Source organism: Oncorhynchus gorbuscha, linkage group LG18 (assembly GCF_021184085.1).
Source record: "Oncorhynchus gorbuscha isolate QuinsamMale2020 ecotype Even-year linkage group LG18, OgorEven_v1.0, whole genome shotgun sequence".
NCBI lineage: Eukaryota > Metazoa > Chordata > Actinopteri > Salmoniformes > Salmonidae > Oncorhynchus > Oncorhynchus gorbuscha.
Window position 1 is genome coordinate 6126184 of NC_060190.1, and position 22119 is coordinate 6148302.

The 22119-nt window shown below is 43.7% G+C and overlaps 2 protein-coding genes across 8 annotated transcripts in view; both read right to left on the reverse strand.

Moving 5' to 3' along the window:
- Positions 1–235: 235 nt before the first annotated feature.
- odad3 (outer dynein arm docking complex subunit 3) lies at positions 236–11354 on the reverse strand. Of its 4 annotated transcripts, none has more exons than XM_046312737.1 (14): positions 11262–11354; positions 10442–10563; positions 10142–10219; positions 9836–10015; positions 9504–9539; positions 9257–9358; positions 8845–8970; positions 6901–7023; positions 6250–6396; positions 5250–5410; positions 4815–4971; positions 4518–4667; positions 2827–2911; positions 236–2732 (listed from the first exon to the last, which is right to left on the reverse strand). In XM_046312737.1, exons 1-14 carry the CDS (start codon positions 11341–11343, stop codon positions 2602–2604), a joined length of 1680 nt encoding a protein of 559 aa, XP_046168693.1. In that variant the 5' UTR covers positions 11344–11354; the 3' UTR covers positions 236–2601. The 4 variants fall into 4 exon arrangements, with proteins under 4 accessions (XP_046168693.1, XP_046168691.1, XP_046168694.1 ...); XM_046312735.1 differs by having other exon boundaries at positions 10115–10219; XM_046312738.1 differs by having other exon boundaries at positions 11107–11354.
- A 66-nt stretch (positions 11355–11420) lies between these two features.
- slc44a2 (solute carrier family 44 member 2) overlaps positions 11421–22119 on the reverse strand; it is a 29723-nt gene continuing 19024 nt past the window's right edge. For 2 of the 4 annotated variants that reach the window (XM_046312728.1, XM_046312729.1), the window contains exons 8-20: positions 21808–21891; positions 21433–21545; positions 20902–21033; positions 20143–20335; positions 19711–19795; positions 19241–19503; positions 18901–18995; positions 18602–18705; positions 17344–17417; positions 17060–17130; positions 16845–16933; positions 16514–16598; positions 11421–13993 (exon numbers count right to left, since the gene is read on the reverse strand). In XM_046312728.1, the coding sequence (XP_046168684.1) occupies positions 13881–13993; positions 16514–16598; positions 16845–16933; positions 17060–17130; positions 17344–17417; positions 18602–18705; positions 18901–18995; positions 19241–19503; positions 19711–19795; positions 20143–20335; positions 20902–21033; positions 21433–21545; positions 21808–21891 (1501 nt within the window). In that variant the 3' untranslated portion in view covers positions 11421–13880. Of the gene's footprint in view, positions 13994–14307; positions 16265–16513; positions 16599–16844; positions 16934–17059; positions 17131–17343; positions 17418–18601; positions 18706–18900; positions 18996–19240; positions 19504–19710; positions 19796–20142; positions 20336–20901; positions 21034–21432; positions 21546–21807; positions 21892–22119 lie in introns of those variants that run through there. The other 2 variants (XM_046312726.1, XM_046312727.1) reach the window with 1 other exon arrangement.

Below are 22119 nucleotides of genomic sequence, written 5' to 3' on the forward strand. Positions count from 1 at the left end.
ATGATTTCATACTATTCACAATACCTTAGGTATATAGTGGACGTGTCAATATACTTGGTACCGGTAGTTTCATTCAGATACACTATATTGTCAGGGTAAACACTTATTCAATTATTTTCCGTTTCAGAGTGTGTACAGTACACTAATTAAAGTTGGTGTTTGGTTTCATATTGTAAAGACATACAGTACAGAATGGTGTGATTGATGTGTAAAGACAGTGGGTCCAAAATTCTAATGAAGCCAGAATATTATTTATATAACCAGGCAAGTCAGTTAAGAACAAATTATTATTTACAATGCCTGCCTACCCCGCCCAAAATCGGACGCCACCCTATGGGACTCCCTATCACGGCCGGATGTGATGCAGCCTGCATTTGAACGAGGGATTTGCTGTGACGCCTCTTGCACTGAGATGCAGTCTCTTAGACCGCTGGGCCACTCCAGAGACCCAGGTGTGAGTAATAGTGAAGAAAATGTTTTCGTGGGTAGGCTACCATGTTTGGCATGACAATGACCATATGATTTGGCAAGACAGTACAAACAGATCTGAGAACAGCCCAGTTTTTCTTGGTAAAACAGAGGAAGTAAATACAAGCAGTACAAAATAGAAAGAATATCTGTTGTGCCAACAAGATGCCGTATAACATTTCTGTTGTAACAACATGGCCTGTTATAAATGGAGTTTCTTTTACCAGCTTTACGGAGAAATAGGGAAATGAAGCATAGCATGACTAATTCAACAGTTTTTTATATTGTATATTCTACTAAATCAGGGATCATCAACTAGATTCAGCCGCAGGACGATTTTTTCTTGAGTGGATGGTCAGGGGATCGGAACATATTTACAAATAAATTGAGGACCCGCGGGCCGGCAGTTGGGAAACCCTGTACAAAATTAGAGCAAGAGTGCCGCATTCAGTCTTCCCCGAGGTCAATAGGGCCTCACTTTAGATTGATTATGTTTCCTCGCTGTCAAAATTAGCAAAAATCTCTATCCATTGCTTTTGGAATTTCCCCATGCTGTCTAGCTTTCGTTCCGATGACGGTTATGAATCTGGGCAGAGTGAAGAGACTGTAGATGTAGGGCCATTATCATTTCCAAGGCTCAACCTTAAGGTTTGTACACTTGCCTGGTGCAAGTTTTAAAAAACCGGATAACCAGAATATATAGATTTCAGTCAAAAAAATCACAATATCAAACAATTACTCGGATCAGAATTGGATCAGAAAGCAGGGTAGTAAATTGCCTATATTCCTATTTGCTATAGCCTATTTCAATAAATGTTATATTTACAAGAAGCAAGAGGACAATGTAGACAGCTAAGAGTCTCACCAAAGCAGCGCAAAATATCCGATCAGAATCTTTTTTTAACTGTATCTGTCTTGAATATCATACAGCAGTAATCATACAGGAGTAATCAAAGAGGAGTAATTAAAGAGGAGTAACCATACAGCAGTAATCATACAGGAGTAATCATACAGCAGTAATCATACAGGAGTAATCATACAGCAGTAATCATACAGGAGTAATCATACAGGAGTAATCATACAGGAGTAATCATACAGCAGTAATCATACAGCAGTAATCATACAGGAGTAATCATACAGGAGTAATCATACAGGAGTAATCATACAGGAGTAATCCATACAGGAGTAATCATACAGGAGTAATCATACAGCAGTAATCATACAGGAGTAATCAAAGAGGAGTAATCATACAGCAGTAATCAAAGAGGAGTAATCATACAGGAGTAATCATACAGCATTAATCAAAGGCCTTGTACACTAATTTAATCACTCATTTATGAATAAAGTGATTTATTAGGGGGTGATGCTGCACCCTCAACACCCCTAATTCCCACGGATATGTGTACTTCACTCATTTTCACTCACCCTTTTGGCTTGTGATACAGACCTTTTTTGGGGGGGACAAGTGACTTTGGTAAACAAGTAAAAAATCTGTCCTACTTGTCCAAAGGCTAAAAAGGTTCATGTCAAGCCCTGATTCCTACACAGTTTCAATATTTAAGTCATTTCAATGCAGATTCAAAAATATATATATTATACAACAACAAAAAACATCCCACAGGCTGTGTGTTTGACACCCCTGCATTAGAGCAATATTACCTTGAGTAATTGAGTAATTCTTCAAATCAAGCTTTTTATTGATTTTCATTCCTATTTTGATTACAATTTTATAATCTACAAATCAGTAGTGCAAGTGGGAAATTATTTTGTGTTGAACTGCTTTGTGATAAAATCAAGTCTTGCATTCATAAAGTAGCTAATGTGATGACTGCAAGGTACTATATGATCTGCCACCACAACGTTCCCCTAGCTACAGTATCATCCCAAATATACAATATACATTTACTGTGCATTCCATTAGTTAATAAGGAATATAATTATTTAGCTAACTGAATAATTATATGTGAGGAGTAAGATTTCACTCAAGTCCCCTATGCCATCTAAGCAAAAGTATTTTCACTCAATCCAGGGCACAAATATGACCTATGACCTCACACTAAACACAAACTCCCCATTCTAGCAATTATATTTCTATGGCTCTTGTGACCTCTAGCCAGCCTAACTGATCTAGGATCAGAGCTTGCCCTTTTTCTTCTTGGTCCTGGTCTTCCTCTTAGTCTTGGAGTCAATGATGAGCTGAGACTGGTGCTTCAGTATCGCCCTGGTGATAATGTCACCCTCATCGTCCCCGCTCTCCTCCTCTTCTGAAAGAGAGGGAAAAGGGAGAGGGATCGCGAGATAGAGTGTGTCTGTGTGTCTGTGGGTGTGTATGCAATTATGCGTCTGATCCCATCTCACCATCATATGGGTCCTGTCTCTGAGCCTCAGGCAGCTTGATGCGGGTGTTGCAATGGGGCAGCTTCCCCTCGATGCTGGCATGGAACTGACAGACACAAAACCACAGACACAGAGAGACAGTTGTTCTCATCATAATAAGATGTCAAAGGGAACATGTTAGTCAAGAAGATCTGTTTATTCAACCATAGGAGTTGGCTATAAAGCACAACGATCTGGGACCAGGGCTTATGCCTTAAAAATGTAAAGGCATACAACTTGAGACCAGTCAAAGCCAACGTCATTAGAGAATCCCAGACAGACATCACAAGAGCTAACAGTGTACCACTACCCGTACCCTCTGACTCCTGAACAACCCGTACCCTCTGACTCCTGAACAACCCGTACCCTCTGACTCCTGAACAACCCGTACCCTCTGACTCCTGAACAACCCTCTGACTCCTGACCCTCTCTCCTGAACAACCCGTACCCTCTGACTCCTGAACAACCCGTACCCTCTGACTCCTGAACCACCCGTCCCTCTGACTCCTGAACAACCCGTACCCTCTGACTCCTGAACAACCCGTACCCTCTGACTCCTGAACAACCCGTACCCTCTGACTCCTGAACAACCCGTACCCTCTGACTCCTGAACAACCCGTACCCTCTGACTCCTGAACAACCCGTACCCTCTGACTCCTGAACAACCCGTACCCTCTGACTCCTGAACAACCCGTACCCTCTGACTCCTGAACAACCCGTACCCTCTGACTCCTGAACAACCCGTACCCTCTGACTCCTGAACAACCCGTCTGACTCCTGAACAACCCGTACCCTGACTCCTGAACAACCCGTACCTCTGACTCCTGAACAACCCGTACCCTCTGACTCCTGAACAACCCGTACCCTCTGACTCCTGAACAACCCGTACCCTCTGACTCCTGAACAACCCATACCCTCTGACTCCTGAACAACCCGCACCCTCTGACTCCTGAACAACCCGTACCCTCTGACTCCTGAACAACCCGCACCCTCTGACTCCTGAACAACCCGTACCCTCTGACTCCTGAACAACCCGCACCCTCTGACTCCTGAACAACCCGTACCCTCTGACTCCTGAACAACCCGTACCCTCTGACTCCTGAACACAGTGTTCTCAAACACACACCAGGGGGTGACTTCAAGGTGGCCGGCTGAATGTGACTCGTTAATAATCAAGATCAAACACCTAATGGCCGTATTTCCATCCAGGAACAGATAAGCTATTCAAGCACCAGTGCACAGATTAAAGAACATGGTCTGTATGTAGCATCTAGTCTGCCTGGAGGGGCTGGCAAAAACCTTGGAGTACAGTAGCGAATGAACGGAAAATAAGAAGATGGTTTCAGGTCACAAAGCTTTACCCTGGCAGGACCTATTTGAGTAGATACTCCATGTACTGTCTGAAACACCTGTCTGTCTCTACAATACCACATTCACTGTTGGGAGCAGCAACCACCGAAAAAATAATGAGTTTACACATGTGTACTGTCAAATTGCCCTGGTCTAAGGGGCTTTTCCATTCATTCAATTTCTATGGCAACAACAGTCAATGTTTAACGAATAAGGAAGAGTCGTATCTCTGATCCTCTCCTCCATCTCCTTCATGATGGCAGCCATGTCCTTCCCCTCTCCCTCCCCTTACCCCCACCTCTCCTCCTCCCCCTCCTCCTCACCTCCTCTTCCTCCATCTCCTTCATGATGGCGGCCAGGTCCTTCCCCTGGAGCTCCTCCTGCAATAACAGCAGCTTCTGCTCTGACTGGGACAGCAGTTCCACCACGTACTCCTCTGAGCCGGGGGGCAGCTGGGGCTCCAGTCGGTCACCCTGGAGGAGGGGAGGTGTTTGAGGACACAATTGACGTAATGTTTCTGAGCACCTTCACATTTATTTACGAGGTTTCAACTTAATCTAAAGAATTTGATGGGTCTCAGGTCAGTGTACATTATATTGTTAATGGGGTCTTCTCTGTACCAGCTTGATGTGCTGCAGTTTGTCAGATAGGTGTTCCACCCCGGCCCGGACCGTGTTCAGGGTACGGGTCAGCCAATCCAGACGCTCCTTGGCGGCGTCGCGGCTCCCCTGCTCCGCCTGCAGGTGGCGCTTACAGTCCTCCAGCATCTGCTGACCACTGTAGAAGACAGTAAGAAATATCCATCAGAATGACTTTACAGACACACTCAACTCAACACTAGGAAGGGAACATTTCAGACCAACTTCTGTACCACCACAAGTCTTCTCCCACAAGTTCTCCCACAATTTACAATCTTCAAGGATCTGTTCTGAGGGTCACTGTTTTAATAAATAATACCTTCCATTGAAGGTGTCAGCATCCACTTACAACTTCTCTGGTCTGCTACATTTGCTGTGTAATCCCTAACCCTTGACCTCTAACCCCTGCCCACTGACCTGGAGAGCTTGGTCTCCCCGGAGTACTTGATGTCCTGGAAGTGTTCCTGCAGGCGGTCCCTGTCCTCCTTCAGCTGTAGCAGGGTTCTCTGGTTCTCCTTCTTCAGATCCTCCAGGTGCTGCTGGGTGTCTCCCTGGGAGATGAACCTCTCCACCACCTCCTGCATAAGGACACAGAGATGGATCAGCACACACACACACACACACACACACACACACACACACACACACACACACACACACACACACACACACACACACACACACACACACACACACACACACACACACACACACACACACACACACACACACACAGATATAGATTAATACACACACACACACATACAGATATAGATTAATACACACACACACATACAGATATAGATTAATACACACACACATACAGATATAGATTAATACACACACACATACAGATATAGATCAATACACACACACACACAGATATAGATTAATACACACACACATACAGATATAGATTAATACACACACACATACAGATATAGATTAATACACACACACAGATATAGATTAATACACACACACAGATATAGATTAATACACACACATACAGATATAGATTAATACACACACACATACAGATATAGATTAATACACACACACACACATACAGATATAGATTAATACACACATACAGATATAGATTAATACACACACACATACAGATATAGATTAATACACACACACACACATACATACAGATATAGATTAATACACACACACATACAGATATAGATTAATACACACACACATACAGATATAGATTAATACACACACACACACAGATATAGATTAATACACACACACACACAAATAGCTGAAAAACACACAACACTTGCATACACACACATGGATACAGTAGGTGCATAGACAAACTAACACACATGTACCACGCACACACTTGCATACAAAGACACACAAAATGAAAGAATCATATAAAATGACCTCCTCTCCGTACCCGTGTGTCAGTGACCCCCGTGGCCTCCTTGATGCGTCTGAAGGCCTCTTCGAAGGTGGAGATGGTCCTCTCCTCCTCCCCCAGCCCGGTGGCACTGCGCTGGGCGTCGCTACTCAGCTCGTCAGGCTGCATGGCTGCCCGCTGGGCCTGGAGGAAAGGGGGCAGACGTCAGGACATTTACTCTGTAGACTAAGTGATATGTAAGAAGTGTAGATATATAGCTAAATAGAATGTTGTTTTAGGAAGTCAGTCGTGGTCTTAACTTACTGTTAGTTACAATAGTAGAACACACAAGGTGCAATTTTGATACGTGGTTGTGTATCAGCAGTTTTTCTCTTGTTATGTCAGTCACTCAATTATCCATGTCAGCTGACATGTTAAAGATTGTTAGGTCAGTTGCTATCTAAACCTTGTAGTATTCCTGGCTGAATTACTGACCGGGCACGCAAGGCACCTACCCAGGGGACAAAATGAGTAGAATCACAAGCCCCCAACCAAATCTCGCATAGGGCCCCCGAAATGCTAGAAACAGCCCTGGGTACACCCAATATGGCAGCCGGTCCAGCCATCATGGAACGTTGACTTGAATAGGAAAATCCCTTCTTGTCATTGTTATTCTATGGATGTAAGTGTAAAGTGGTGGGGACCAACCCTTCTCTCCACTCTCTCAGCCTGAGCCTTACGGTCCTCTGCCTCTTTCTTGTAACGGGTGAGGATACACTCTCTGTCCTTCCTCTCCCTATACATCTGTTCTTCTTGACGCTGCAGCTCTGCCTGAGAGAGAGAGAGAGAGAGAGAGAGAGAGAGAGAGAGAGAGAGAGAGAGAGAGAGAGAGAGAGAGAGAGAGAGAGAGAGAAAGAGAGAGACCAAGAGAGTCAATTAACTACCGTTTATCGTACAAACAGCAAAGAAAAGCATTCAACTCACAACAAATAGCCGTAAACTCAGACAGCTGGACTTTACACGATGGACACATTGATGACTGTAAGGTGATGCATGAGGGGGAGAGGTACGGGACAGTCCTCAGTTACAATAATAATACCCATGCTGGTCACCTTGGCAGTGTCTTTGGAGAGGCGTGTGTATGTGTGCTGGTCACCTTGGCAGTGTCTTTGGAGAGGAGTGTGTACGTGTGCTGGTCACCTTGGCAGTGTCTTTGGAGAGGAGTGTGTATGTGTGCTGGTCACCTTGGCAGTGTCTTTGGAGAGGAGTGTGTATGTGTGCTGGTCACCTTGGCAGTGTCTTTGGAGAGGCGTGTGTATGTGTGCTGGTCACCTTGGCAGTGTCTTTGGAGAGGAGTGTGTATGTGTGCTGGTCACCTTGGCAGTGTCTTTGGAGAGGAGTGTGTATGTGTGCTGGTCACCTTGGCAGTGTCTTTGGAGAGGCGTGTGTATGTGTGCTGGTCACCTTGGCAGTGTCTTTGGAGAGGAGTGTGTATGTGTGCTGGTCACCTTGGCCGTGTCTTTGGAGAGGCGTGTGTATGTGTGCTGGTCACCTTGGCAGTGTCTTTGGAGAGGAGTGTGTATGTGTGCTGGTCACCTTGGCAGTGTCTTTGGAGAGGAGTGTGTACGTGTGCTGGTCACCTTGGCAGTGTCTTTGGAGAGGAGTGTGTATGTGTGCTGGTCACCTTGGCAGTGTCTTTGGAGAGGCGTGTGTATGTGTGCTGGTCACCTTGGCAGTGTCTTTGGAGAGGAGTGTGTATGTGTGCTGGTCACCTTGGCAGTGTCTTTGGAGAGGAGTGTGTATGTGTGCTGGTCACCTTGGCAGTGTCTTTGGAGAGGCGTGTGTATGTGTGCTGGTCACCTTGGCAGTGTCTTTGGAGAGGCGTGTGTATGTGTGCTGGTCACCTTGGCAGTGTCTTTGGAGAGGAGTGTGTATGTGTGCTGGTCACCTTGGCAGTGTCTTTGGAGAGGAGTGTGTATGTGTGCTGGTCACCTTGGCAGTGTCTTTGGAGAGGAGTGTGTATGTGTGCTGGTCACCTTGGCAGTGTCTTTGGAGAGGAGTGTGTATGTGTGCTGGTCACCTTGGCAGTGTCTTTGGAGAGGAGTGTGTATGTGTGCTGGTCACCTTGGCAGTGTCTTTGGAGAGGAGTGTGTATGTGTGCTGGTCACCTTGGCAGTGTCTTTGGAGAGGCGTGTGTATGTGTGCTGGTCACCTTGGCAGTGTCTTTGGAGAGGCGTGTGTATGTGTGCTGGTCACCTTGGCAGTGTCTTTGGAGAGGAGTGTGTATGTGTGCTGGTCACCTTGGCAGTGTCTTTGGAGAGGAGTGTGTACGTGTGCTGGTCACCTTGGCAGTGTCTTTGGAGAGGAGTGTGTATGTGTGCTGGTCACCTTGGCAGTGTCTTTGGAGAGGAGTGTGTATGTGTGCTGGTCACCTTGGCAGTGTCTTTGGAGAGGCGTGTGTATGTGTGCTGGTCACCTTGGCAGTGTCTTTGGAGAGGCGTGTGTATGTGTGCTGGTCACCTTGGCAGTGTCTTTGGAGAGGAGTGTGTATGTGTGCTGGTCACCTTGGCAGTGTCTTTGGAGAGGAGTGTGTATGTGTGCTGGTCACCTTGGCAGTGTCTTTGGAGAGGAGTGTGTATGTGTGCTGGTCACCTTGGCAGTGTCTTTGGAGAGGAGTGCGTCACTGTTCAGGACCTGCAGGTCCTTCAGCTCCTGTCTCTGTCTCAGGATCTCAGCCTCTAGTTTATCCAGCTGGGACTGGAAGGTCAGGCTCTCCTCCTAATTATAATATATGCCAATTAGCACACGCCTTTCTCCAAAGCTACTTACGTCAGTGAGTGCATACGTTTCCGTATGGGTAGCCACAGCGGGAATTGAACCCACGACTTAGCCACTGACCCACACAGGACAAAAATGAGACATTAGAGTAGGTCATGGAAAAGGATTCAACTACCCAAAGAGCACATTGGAGAGGGTATGTAGGCATGGCTTGGTTGCATAAAGTTAAATGTGGGGCGAGCTGGCGAAACAGCACAAAGAGATCTGGAACCAGGCTAGGACTAACCTGTAGGTGGGCCTTTAGTTTCAGATAGCCTCTCATGATGTGTTCAGCCTCCTGGCACTTCAGCTGGGCTTTCTCCAGACGATTCTCCAGCACCCGCAAGTTCTGGAAGACGACACACACACACACACACTTATAGACGGTTGATTGATCCTGAGCTGGGCATGCTAAGTGTTTGAAAAGTTTCTGATTGTAGATAAGACTGGCTAGAATCAGAGGGGTGAGGCAGCATGGAAGGAAAGAGCGTAACCTTTTGGGGATGCTCCTCAGCCGCCTCTCCTTCACTCTGTGGACCAAGGGCAACACATCAGTCACCTCCACTATATTCATACCACCATATTCACTATTGTGTGTGTGTGTGTGTGTGTGTGTGTGTGTGTGTGTGTGTGTGTGTGTGTGTGTGTGTGTGTGTGTGTGTGTGTGTGTGTGTGTGTGTGTGTGTGTGTGTGTGTGTGTGTGTGTCTGTCAGTCAGTCAGTCAGTCAGTCAGTCAGTCAGTCAGTCAGTCGGTCCTGCACTACATAGAGAATAGGGTTCCATTCCAGTGGCATCCTCTGCTGCACTGTTTGTTTCTATATAGTACCTTGGCCTCCTCGCTGCGTCTCTCCGTGTCTCTCTCTGGTCCCCTGTTCTCTAGCTTCATACTCTGGTACAGTGTCTGTAGGTCCTCCAGGCGACGACGGTACGTCTGGGTGGTGTGCTTTAGAGCGTTCAGCTTCTTCATCTTGTCACACACCTTCTGGTCCAGCACCTTGAGAGCAGCCTGCTCACCAGGATGCAAAGTAGACCATCTTGATTATCCCCAATTTGCATTACAGATGATAGTCAATAATACATCAAAATACACATACATCAAACTAACATAGCTATGTGTTTGCGATGTCCCCACCTTCCCTGACATGTTTCTGAAGGCAGCTTTCTCCATGCCTCTGCTTTGGAAGGCCTCCTTTATCACCTGCTCGTCCCCCTGGAAGAGAGAAAGAAAACGGTCTGTAACCGGGAAGGACTACCTCAACTTTTCCAATAATAAAGGCTCCTTTTTAATTTCAGTTCCAAAATGTTTTGTTACGATGTGCACTAATGAATATGACCCTGCACTCCAACATTCTAACAGGGAAAAACAACCTGGGAAGTACAAGCTGAGCATTGAAACCAAAACATCTTTCGTAGAATAACCGGTTTTACTTACAGCAAGAGCGTTAGCCAACTTCTTGTGTAGTCTCTTGTTCTCCTGCCTCAGCTGAAGGATAGCATTCCTGTTTTTCTTGATGCTTGACTGAGACATTTCATAGTATGCACGTCTGTCGCCCTCTGTTGGGCGAATTCACAAATTCGTTATTTCAGCATCCTCTGACTGACTTTTGGCCTTCTCTTAGTCTTATTCAAAGAAACAGGGAACTAGCTGTTACATCAAAAGTTGAATGCCATTTATATTTTTGTGTCCCAAACTGTTCTCCATTACTCAGGGGGTGTTAATGGCTAGAAAGGTAGGCTAAATATCTCAACAGGCATTTTACTATTTCTAGCTAAACCCATTTTGCTGGCAACATAGCCTACACATCACCTGGCCTTGCAAAATGATTGCAACAAAGTAGCTAGTAGTTAACGTTCTATCTTTCATCATAGCTTCATGTGGCCATACATTTCTCAGCGAGAGTAGATTAACCTGTAAGTAACCTCACAGATGGAGGTAACGTTGGCGAAGAATCTTTAGTATAATGTTAGCAAGATAGCGCTAATGCAAAGTCTGAATTTGCTAAACAACATGGCGTTTACACACACACAACTAGGCCTAGCTAGTTAACAAGTATAAGTTACCGGTTCTAGCTAGCCTGCTGCAAGTCTTAAACCTACCAAGAAGTTGAATTTTCCTCTGCAGTTCTGTTATTTGGTCATGAAGGGGCGGCTTAATGGCCTCGGCGCTGAACGGCATTGTCAGTGTGCACTAATCACAAACTAATAGTCGACTTTAGAAGTAGCTAGCTAGCATTAGATGCAAACTGACGCACTTTTAGGTAGTTTTGTCCTTGTATGAGCGGAATTCGCGTGAAAACACCGTCGTTCGGATGGCCTCTCGTTGCCTAGCAACATGTACACTGACTTTCCTATCAGGTCGAGGCTGGAGACCGAACACGAACCTGGAGAGCAAACCACAAAGAAGCACCGACTTGACTTCAGCTCACTTTAATTATGTATTTTTCTAGATACAATAACTTTAACTTCATAATTAATAATACATAATTTAGTATGCAGCAGTAAAAAAAACGTTATTATTTACAACACATACTGCTCCAAAAACACACGTTTACACAATCCTTCTCTTGAAAATGAAATATACAAAAGCTTGCATTTGAGGTTAAGTAAATAGTCCATGGGCCAGCAGGCCAAATTTCACATATTTGTCTACTTTGGGGTGGCAAAGTCTAATGAGGATTTTCATTTAGGTTACATGTTGGTATGATACCCATGATTCTGAGGTAGGTAAATGTGTGCATTTTATGTTTTGACCTCTATGTGGTTAGTTGGTGCCACAGGATTGATGGTATGAAATGATGTTGTATTATCTGGGAACAATATTTTCAAACAAATTGAATTTTCTATGTTATTCACTTCATAATACAACATATTAAGGTATGAAAAAACTGGAATGGTAATGACATTTCTATGGTCCAATCTTTCGGGGGTCAAAGGTCATAAATGTATGCATTTTGGGGTATATCAAGACAGAATGGGAAGTATAGAAATATCTAGTTCCGCCATTTGTAACAGTGTTGTTTCAACGATGAGTCAGTCTAGGTAAATAATTTCGAAGAGATGGCAAAAATGTACCAAATACCATGTTTTTACAATGAGATCCACCCAATGGAATGTTCTATTGTTGTTTGATACAGTCATTTTCAATGAGCATGTGAACATTCCAACTTGCCTTAAAATGTATTTATCAGCCTGCAAACATTATATTGCATAAATTCCCAAACAACAAGACATATAAAGGTGTGAAACGTTTGGAAAGCTACTCTTTTGGAGTGGGCATCATATCTATTTGTTCAGAGGAATGGGGGGAATAAGATGAGACTATTAAACCTTTACCACCCCAAAGTGGACTACATTTTTCACTGGCCTATGGACTACTTAACAAATCTTCAGTCCCAAAACTAATACTGCATTAGAACATGTTCTTTACTTTGGTAAGTTACAGTAAATCTACACTGCAATATGCAGCCATTATACAAATATCAACAGCAGCAATAGTGAAAAATAATATTATTAACAAACCTGATGCAAGAATTATTTAGCATTTTTGTAAATTAAATGTTAGAAAATCTATGTAATTCATTATACATTTGAGAAAACTGACAAAAACTTGGAGAATTCTCATGTAAAACATGTGTTCAAATTGAACACATTATACAGTCAGCCACAAAACCCCCAAAAGGTAACAAAGTTTTGTATGTTCAAAGAGAGTTTCAAGAGGACTGCAGAAAGTAAAACGGTCTAGCCAAAATAAAACGGCCTAGCCAAAGTAAAACGGCCTAGCCAAAGTAAAACGGCCTAGCCAAAGTAAAACGGACTAGCCAAAGTAAAACGGCCTAGCCAAAGTAAAACGGACTAGCCAAAGTAAAACGGACTAGCCAAAGTAAAACGGCCTAGCCAAAGTAAAACGGCCTAGCCAAAGTAAAACGGCCTAGCCAAAGTAAAACGGCCTAGCCAAAGTAAAACGGCCTAGCCAAAGTAAAACGGCCTAGCCAAAGTAAAACGGCCTAGCCAAAGTAAAACGGCCTAGCCAAAGTAAAACGGCCTAGCCAAAGTAAAACGGCCTAGCCAAAGTAAAACGGCCTAGCCAAAGTAAAACGGTCTAGCCAAAATAAAACGGCCTAGCCAAAGTAAAACGGCCTAGCCAAAGTAAAACGGCCTAGCCAAAGTAAAACGGCCTAGCCAAAGTAAAACGGCCTAGCCAAAGTAAAACGGCCTAGCCAAAGTAAAACGGCCTAGCCAAAGTAAAACGGCCTAGCCAAAGTAAAACGGCCTAGCCAAAGTAAAACGGCCTAGCCAAAGTAAAACGGCCTAGCCAAAGTAAAACGGCCTAGCCAAAGTAAAACGGCCTAGCCAAAGTAAAACGGCCTAGCCAAAGTAAAACGGCCTAGCCAAAGTAAAACGGCCTAGCCAAAGTAAAACGGCCTAGCCAAAGTAAAACGGCCTAGCCAAAGTAAAACGGCCTAGCCAAAGTAAAACGGCCTAGCCAAAGTAAAACGGCCTAGCCAAAGTAAAACGGCCTAGCCAAAGTAAAACGGCCTAGCCAAAGTAAAACGGCCTAGCCAAAGTAAAACGGCCTAGCCAAACGCAGAGCAAAAAGCAACAACCAAAATGATAATAAAACAAGAACAGATTTACATCTTTAAAAAAACAAATAATATAAGCTCTGTCATAGACACCTTCTGTGGGAAACACAACCAAATATGTTGGCTACTCATTCAGACCTCTCCGTTTGTGACGATGGCATCCTTCTGTATCCATACAGTATCGTGATCTTAAGGCACATTCCACACACACAGCACACTGCGCAGGCAAGGCGGCTTGACCGCATCTTCCTCCGTTCTCCTCACACGTACGCACGCACACACCAACAGCTAGTCTACAGTCTTGGCCTGATCCTCGTTGGACTTCTTCAGAATGGTGAGAAGGTTCTGAGACATGAAGTAGGGTCTCTCTGCAGTTCCGTCATTGCGTTCCAGGTCTTCCACTGGAAAATCAATGGATTGATGAGACAACAATAAGAGAAGCAACCATTGTCAAACTCAACATCTCTTCGGGTAAAACAGTATCCTATTCCTAACAACATAAAGGTTACCCAGACACCGTCTAAGCTTAATCCTGTACTGAAAAGCATGCGTTGATGAAAGTGCTTGTGTAGTCCAGGACTAAGCTTATTAAGTCTGTATCTCGGAAACTGTCCCAAAGTGAATAGAAACTCACCATTGTGTCATTCTCCCACTGTCCTATCGTCATTCAATATGATTACATTTGTCATTTACATGCAAAAAAAAAAGCTATATATTGATCCATAAAACAAACTTTAATCAACAGCTGCATCCAACAGAAGCAAACTGAGTGGAATGTATCATATATATAAGTGAAATACTACATCAGCTAACATGGTTACAATGTGACACACACTGACAGAAACAGATAGAAAACATTGACAGAAGGTTGCAAGGTTAGTTTTGATAAAGCACTCAAAGGCAATGTCACTGAAACACCATGCAGCACAGAGATAGGAAGAAGAGAGAGAGAAAGAGAGCAAGAGAAAGAAGAAAACAAAGGCAAATAGGGTCAGTAAACATTGAACAGGGCTTGCAGGGTCGTATTCATTAGGCCATGCAGCGGAAAACGTTTAAAAACATTTTGCAACGGAAAACAAAAACAAGTTCAGGTACGCCTCATAATGAGGCCGGAATGGAGTAAATGGAATGGCATCAAACACATGGAAACAATGTTTTTGATGTATTTGATACCATTCCACTGATTTTGCTCCAGCTATTACCAAGAGCCTGTCCTCCCCAATTAAGGTGCCACCAACCTCCGGTGGTTAATACGACCTAGATCTGAGAGGTTAAAACGATTGCGTCACAGCAACACAATCACAGCAGTTAAGCCAGTCTGAAATTCCAAGGCAAGTAGTTTGTGGAATTTCCCTACAATACATTGAGTCCAAAAACATGTTCTTGGCTGGAGGGATCATCTATATAATTGATACAGAACTTAATAAGCTAAATAAATAATTGCACACAGATGTAATAAGACATAATAAGCATACCTATTAATAAATACATACTGTACATACACATTGATTCCATTGGAAATCACATTTTCATATCAAAGGATATCAAAGGATTTACCATTTGGTGTCAGCTGGTATCAATGTAAACATTGTTCATTTTCACCGTTAGTTGAAGTTTTGTTTTGATTGACTGTAAACATTGTAATAGTGAATTCATAGTGCATTCATTACTCATTACTTCATGATATTAAGACAATTAAATATTCATAATAACAATTGTAGTAGTCAGGCACAGGTTCAGCACTCACAGATCTACAGATCCTCACGATAAAAAAAACATCACTGTCTAAAACCAAACCAACACAATAAATGAATAATCAATAAATAAACATAATATTTTCAAGCTACAGAGATGCACTGGGTTTTTGATCAGCCTTTTACAACCACAGGACCTTGTTAAAACCATCTACCTTTATGTTAAAACAACCCTATGTGTGAATACAATACATTAGCACTGTGAAAATTCTTGCATTTAAAAGCTGGTCATACATTTAACTGGTTCAAATCACACAGTCGTTAGCATAGAATTACATATTAGCATAGAATTACATATTACGTCGTTAGTAACAGGTAGTGTATGAGGAGGGCCAGGAGCATTTCCTGACCTAGTTATGAGGTTTCACCAAGCTTCACGTCTCCATGACAACGTAAACCACTACTCCTGGGGTGTAGAAGGATGGTCTTTAGGCTCCGCCTCTTGAGGCTTCTTTTCCTCTATCTCTTCCTTTTTAGGTTCTGCCGGCTGGTGATCCTTCTCTTCAGGTTTGTCCTCCTTTGATCCCTTTTCTTCCACTCCTTCCTCCTCTTCTGGTCCCGTCTTTTCTGGTCCTTTCTCTTCCTCCTCCTCCTTCACTTCAGATTTCTCCTCTTGTGTTTCTTCCACTTCCGCCTCTTCGGTCTTCTCCTTCAGAGGTCGCTCCTCTTCGTTGGCCTGCATGAGCACATCTTGGCGTTTCAGTTGTATCTCTCCATCTTGTTCTTTCAGCGGTACTTCCTCCTCCAGGCGAACTTCGTCCATCAGTGTAGGTTCAGTTGGGTCAGCGTCTGGCTGTTCCGTACCCTCTTTGTTGTCCTCTTCCTCCGCCATTTTGGTTTTGGAGAGAATCTCGTGAAGCTCCGGAGACATGAAGTACGGCCTTTCTGGAGAGCCGTCGTTTCTCTCCAGGTCTTCGCCTTCGTTGTGTGTGTGTTTGATGTGTATTATGGGGTTATGTTTGTTCGGGTTAGTGGAAAAAAATAACAGAAGCAAAAAGTGTGGAATAAGAAATAGTGAAGTGTGGAATAAGGAGGGAAGAGACAAAGAGAAGGAAAAGTCAGAAACATGGCAGGCAAAAGAGGAATCTCAGGTAAAAAGAGCATTTCAGATTTGGAAAGTTGTGTGAGTGACTAAAGAGTATACCAATAAAATAGGATATTACTTACAGAAGCAGAGGAAGAGTGTGTCCACACACATAGCGTACACACTGAAGAATCCATGGGCAATCAGATAGGATCCCACCACCACCGTCTAGGAAGAGAGAAACAGGCACACACACAGTGTTGGAATCAATACAAACAACACTTAGACACTCGAAGGCAGTATTTCTCAGCCTTGAGTCAGTAGACCGGCCCTGGGATAATGTTGACCAGTTTTAATGTAAGGGTCCTTTAAATAAGTATGACCTTTAGCTTTACCAATCCCTAGCACAAAAAAAACATTGAGAAACATGGATTGAAGTAACAGTATAAGAGTTCATTCAGGCCTGTCTCTCACCAGAATGGGAACCCAGTAGTAGTTGAGAGAGGGGGCAGTCTGCTCCACAGCCTTAATCCTCCCAGAGAAGAAGAAGAAAGAACAGATTCCTAGCAAGAGAAGAAGAGATGCATATTATTAGGATATGAGGGTTCACTGAAAGGTATCACAGATGGTGGGAAACTGTACAAGGTGTCAATCAGGTCTCTCTGCTTGTGTTTCTGAGGATCACTTACCCACAATTCCAACAATGAGGAGCTTCCCCAAAAACAATAGGAAGTCAGTCACCTTGTCCAAGACAGCCACCCTGAGAAGCCAACAGAGAAATGAATCAAAAGAGACAGAAACCCAAAGAGATACATGAAAACTGTCTATATGAATGGAGATGTGGAGTTGTTAAAGATGCTATTGCTCTTCAGAAAATGTCCCAGAGACTTGGGTTTGAAAAGGAAATGTGAAGGGTTCATGGAGGGTTTATGTAGGGTTTATGAAGGGCGTCTCAGTAGTCAACAACACTCACCTGATTATATTTCTCATGAGGATGAAGAAGGCATCTCTGGCTGAGGTACAGAAGCTTTTACCATATATTGCCACCTAGGGGAAACATGTGGTGTTACATACAGTGTCAATTCACACAGTCTTCAGTTCACACAGTTCACACTGTCTTCAATTCACACAGTTCACACTGTCTTCAATTCACACAGTTCACACTGTCTTCAATTCACACAGTCTTCAATTCACACAGTTCACACAGTCTTCAATTCACACAGTTCACACTGTCTTCAATTCACACAGTTCACACTGTCTTCAATTCACACAGTTCACACTGTCTTCAATTCACACAGTTCACACTGTCTTCAATTCACACAGTTCACACTGTCTTCAATTCACACAGTTCACACTGTCTTCAATTCACACAGTTCACACAGTCTTCAATTCACACAGTTCACACAGTCTTCAATTCACACAGTTCACACTGTCTTCAATTCACACAGTTCAAACTGTCTTCAATTCACACAGTTCACACAGTCTTCAATTCACACAGTTCACACAGTCTTCAATTCACACAGTTCACACAGTCTTCAATTCACACAGTCTTCAATTCACACAGTTCACACTGTCTTCAATTCACACAGTTCATACTGTCTTCAATTCACACAGTTCACACTGTCTTCAATTCACACAGTTCACACAGTCTTCAATTCACACAGTTCACACAGTCTTCAATTCACACAGTTCATACTGTCTTCAATTCACACAGTTCACACTGCCTTCAATTCACACAGTTCATACTGTCTTCAATTCACACAGTTCACACTGTCTTCAATTCACACAGTTCACACAGTCTTCAATTCACACAGTTCACACAGTCTTCAATTCACACAGTTCATACTGTCTTCAATTCACACAGTTCACACTGTCTTCAATTCACACAGTTCATACTGTCTTCAATTCACACAGTTCACACTGTCTTCAATTCACACAGTTCACACAGTCTTCAATTCACACAGTTCACACTATCTTCAATTCACACAGTCTTCAATTCACACAGTTCACACAGTCTTCAATTCACACAGTTCACACTGCCTTCAATTCACACAGTTCACACTGCCTTCAATGCACACAGTTCACACTGCCTTCAATTCACACAGTTCATACTGTCTTCAATTCACACAGTTCACACTGTCTTCAATTCACACTGTCTTCAATTCACACAGTTCACACAGTCTTTAACACACAAAGAACGTACATTCACACAGTTAGGTTGATGAACTCACCATGATGTAGGCGTTTCTGTTGAGGAACTTGATGAATTTCTCCAGGCACCAGAAGCAGCACTTCAGGCAGCTGAGCAGGAACTTGGCAAAGCGATTCTGGGCAGCTAGTGGGGTACATAACAACAAACAGGAGATAATGACATCTGTTCCTGTTCATTTAGATAACAACCATCTATTACAATGTAATAATTAGTAGTGACATTTTTTTGGTCCATTTCCCACTGTATGATGTCAATGAGGAAGTATCCCAGTCATTCACATCTGAGAATGGAACAGGATATGTGAGAACACCACCTCACCTTTCAGCTTCTGGTCCAGGTACTCCAGCAGAACCCTGATGACCTGAACCAGAGACAGGATGAGGGAACCGAAGGCAAGGGAGCCTGTATGGTATCTAGACAGGGGGAAGAAGGTAAAAGATTGTGTCCAAATTATTGGTCTCTCACTAACTCTCCATGCAACCTTTCTTTCTTTCTTTCTTTCTTTCTTTATTTCTTTCTTTATTTATTTATTTATTTCACCCTATCACTCGCTCACACACTCACTCAGTCACTCACGCCCCCCCCACGTGCACTGCTTACACAGACACACACATGCATCCAAACCCTCACCCCCCATCCCACACACTACCCCGCCTACCTGAGGGCTCGACCAAGTGAGGAGCAGACGGGGTTGGCTGGGATGTCGTCGGGCTTCTTGAAGGCCCAGTAGTAGGATGCGAAGGCCCCAGCCAGGGTCACCTGACCCAGCGCCGTCACAAAGTTAGCACACCAGAAGAAGAGGAACACGTTGTAGAACTGGAACAGGATGAGGTATTTATGGTAGTAGGTCTCGCCTCCGTAGAAGGCAAACAGGCACTCGCCGTCCGGGCACTGGGCTTTGATGTTGGTGGTGTTGAACGTCTGAGGAAAGAGAGGGGAAATCTCTGTGATATTAGCACTTCTGCTGGTATTAAAGGAGTAGTCCACTTATATTCAATCAATGAGAAAAAAGGCCGTTTTTGAACACTATATACAGATAGAATAGAAGGAACATATAAAAGTTTACAAAAAATAAGCCTGATGTGTAAACAGGCAGATATGGAAGAACAGAGACATCTTGTGGCTCACCTCGGGATTGCAGGTGTCTCTGGAGTAATTACATTCAGTGGTGTTGAACACTTTGTACACCTGCTCATTGGAGGTGGACAGGAAGCTGGGAAAGGTGGTCAAGGAGGTTCCATCACTAAGGAAGTAGATACTGAGACATGTCATACAGACGTGACCATCTGCATGGAAACTTTATGGATACATTTAGTTTCTGCAGCGATGACTTGTGGAGGAGTCGTCCCAGTTATTTTCCTTGACGGTCTCAGTCTGTCCACATTTCAATCTGCACGGTTCCCTTCACCATCTACAGCTATCTAGGCTAGCGCTACAACAAAACCTATAACTAAAAGTATTCTAGCACATTTCACACCATTACAAGGACCGATACAGGAACACTTCTTTCCCTTGACAGACATGTAAACATGAATAACATGATTGACAGCTGAAGGATACACAGCGGTGATGGCCCAGTAGGCTATGACCAGGGCCAGCAGGGCAAAGGTCAACAGAGGGTAGAACAGTGATGACATCACATGGCCAACAGCCCTGCTGGCCTCCTTGATGAGGGCGATGGCGATGAGGACTCTCTTCCTGAGGAAGATGAGCAGCAGGATGACAACCACCTCCACGATGGACAGGATGATCACTGACGAAGGAGCGGAGTGCAGTTAGAGTGTTGGTGTGTGTGTGTGTCTCAACTTGAGTTGAATGAGTTGATGTGAGAGAGCGAGGGAGAAAGAGTATAGAAAGGGAGAGATAGGGAGAGAGAGTGTCATTTCCCCAAATTTGACATCCTTATTCAAGGTTTCAAAGACCTCTCTGATGAGAGTAGGCTGCCTGTCCTGTTGGGGGAGGACGCAGAGAGCTGTGGGTTGGCAGCGCACTACATTGCTGCCTGCCATAACATGAGGGACAGTGTCTGACAGACCAACCAACCTGCACATGTCCTCTATGCTTATTGTTATTGTTCAATGTATGGTTATTTTGACCCTTGATTATTGTTGTTACTGTTGTCCTGTTGACTATATTGATTAATATTATTGTAATTATGTTAATATTGTAAATCTCCAAAGTAAGCTTTGGCAATATGTACATCATGCAAATAAAGCAAATTCAAATGACTTGAGAGAGAAAGAGAAAGTGAGAGAGCAGAAGAGAGAGAAAAATAAATAGAGGGAGAGAGATAGAGGGAGAATGAGTGCATGTACTCACTGAAAGCCAGCCAGGTCTGTCTGATCTGCAGGTAAACAGAGAAGTCTGTCTGCAGTCCCAGATCACGGACAGTGACGTCAGAACCCGGCTCTCCCTTCAGGCTGCGGTACTCCATGGCACAATGGAAGATCCCTAAACATTTTAAAGGTAAGAGTCAGTGAAATGACATTGCACCAGCACCGCAGATATTGCGATGAGCAAGATGAAATACTTGGCTCTCACACAGTGACACAGTATCTGTACACGTGTACGGGGTTTTCTTCACACCGTTACAGCCTGGTAGCCATGGGACCAAATCAGCCGAGAAGTTTAGCCTTACACTTCAACGCTCTTAGTTGTTGCGGAAATTGACCCACTCTGATGTTTACTTAGTGCACCTACGTCATATCACTGAGCCTACCTCTAACATTTCTTAATGGTTGAACTTGATAAAGCACAATGTTGATTTTATTATTTTTAATGGTACTTTAAATAGGTAAAACAACAGTATGTTTTCAGTTAGATAGGTTTCGGGAAAGGGGAATATAATACCATATCCGATGACCAGTATCACCATGACGATCATGACCCAGATCATGATCCCGGCCAGGTAGCGCAGGAGGACGATGAAGATGAGACTGACCACCATGGCTATCACCAGACCACTGGAGGAGAGACAGGAAATCCCATTCACATTCACAGAACCTTATTAAGATGAGACTGACCCCCCTCCCACACACTGTCACCAGACTGCTGGAGGAATACAGATAATATTCAAATTCACAGAACTTTGTTATTCCTGTGAGGGAACATTTATCTCTATGGTGAAATGTTGGCTCAGCAATACATTATTGGGATAATACAGGTAACAATAGTGTGAGCAATTGTCTTGTGTCATGAGTGTGTTTACCACGGAGAGACACTCACATCAGTATCCAGTACCAGGACACAGTGTAGTCCTCAAAGATCCTCATGGCTACCTGGCGAGCCTCAACAACCACATTGGACTTCCTGTAAGAACAACAAGTCCACTTAACACTTTGCTAACAATTGACAGACAGACAGGCGGGCGGACAGACAGACAGACAGATTGATAGGTTGGTTGGTAGGTAGGTAGGTTTGATTCATTCATTCATTCATACAGTACCAGTCAAAAGTTTGGACACACCAACTCATTCAAGGGTTTTTCTTTGTTTTGACTATTTTCGACATTGTAGAATAATAGTGAAGACATCAAAA

Bases quoted from the DNA above. Each gene is read 5' to 3' on its own strand.
- odad3 (XM_046312735.1), bottom strand. From the start codon at position 11,343: ATGTTGCTAGGCAACGAGAGGCCATCCGAACGACGGTGTTTTCACGCG. The intron at 10,220-10,441 runs GTAAGTAAAACC...TCTCTCTTCCAG, and splicing joins AGTTGGCTAACGCTCTTGCT to GGGGACGAGCAGGTGATAAA. The intron at 9,540-9,835 runs GTACTATATAGA...CTTGGTCCACAG, and splicing joins GACGCAGCGAGGAGGCCAAG to AGTGAAGGAGAGGCGGCTGA.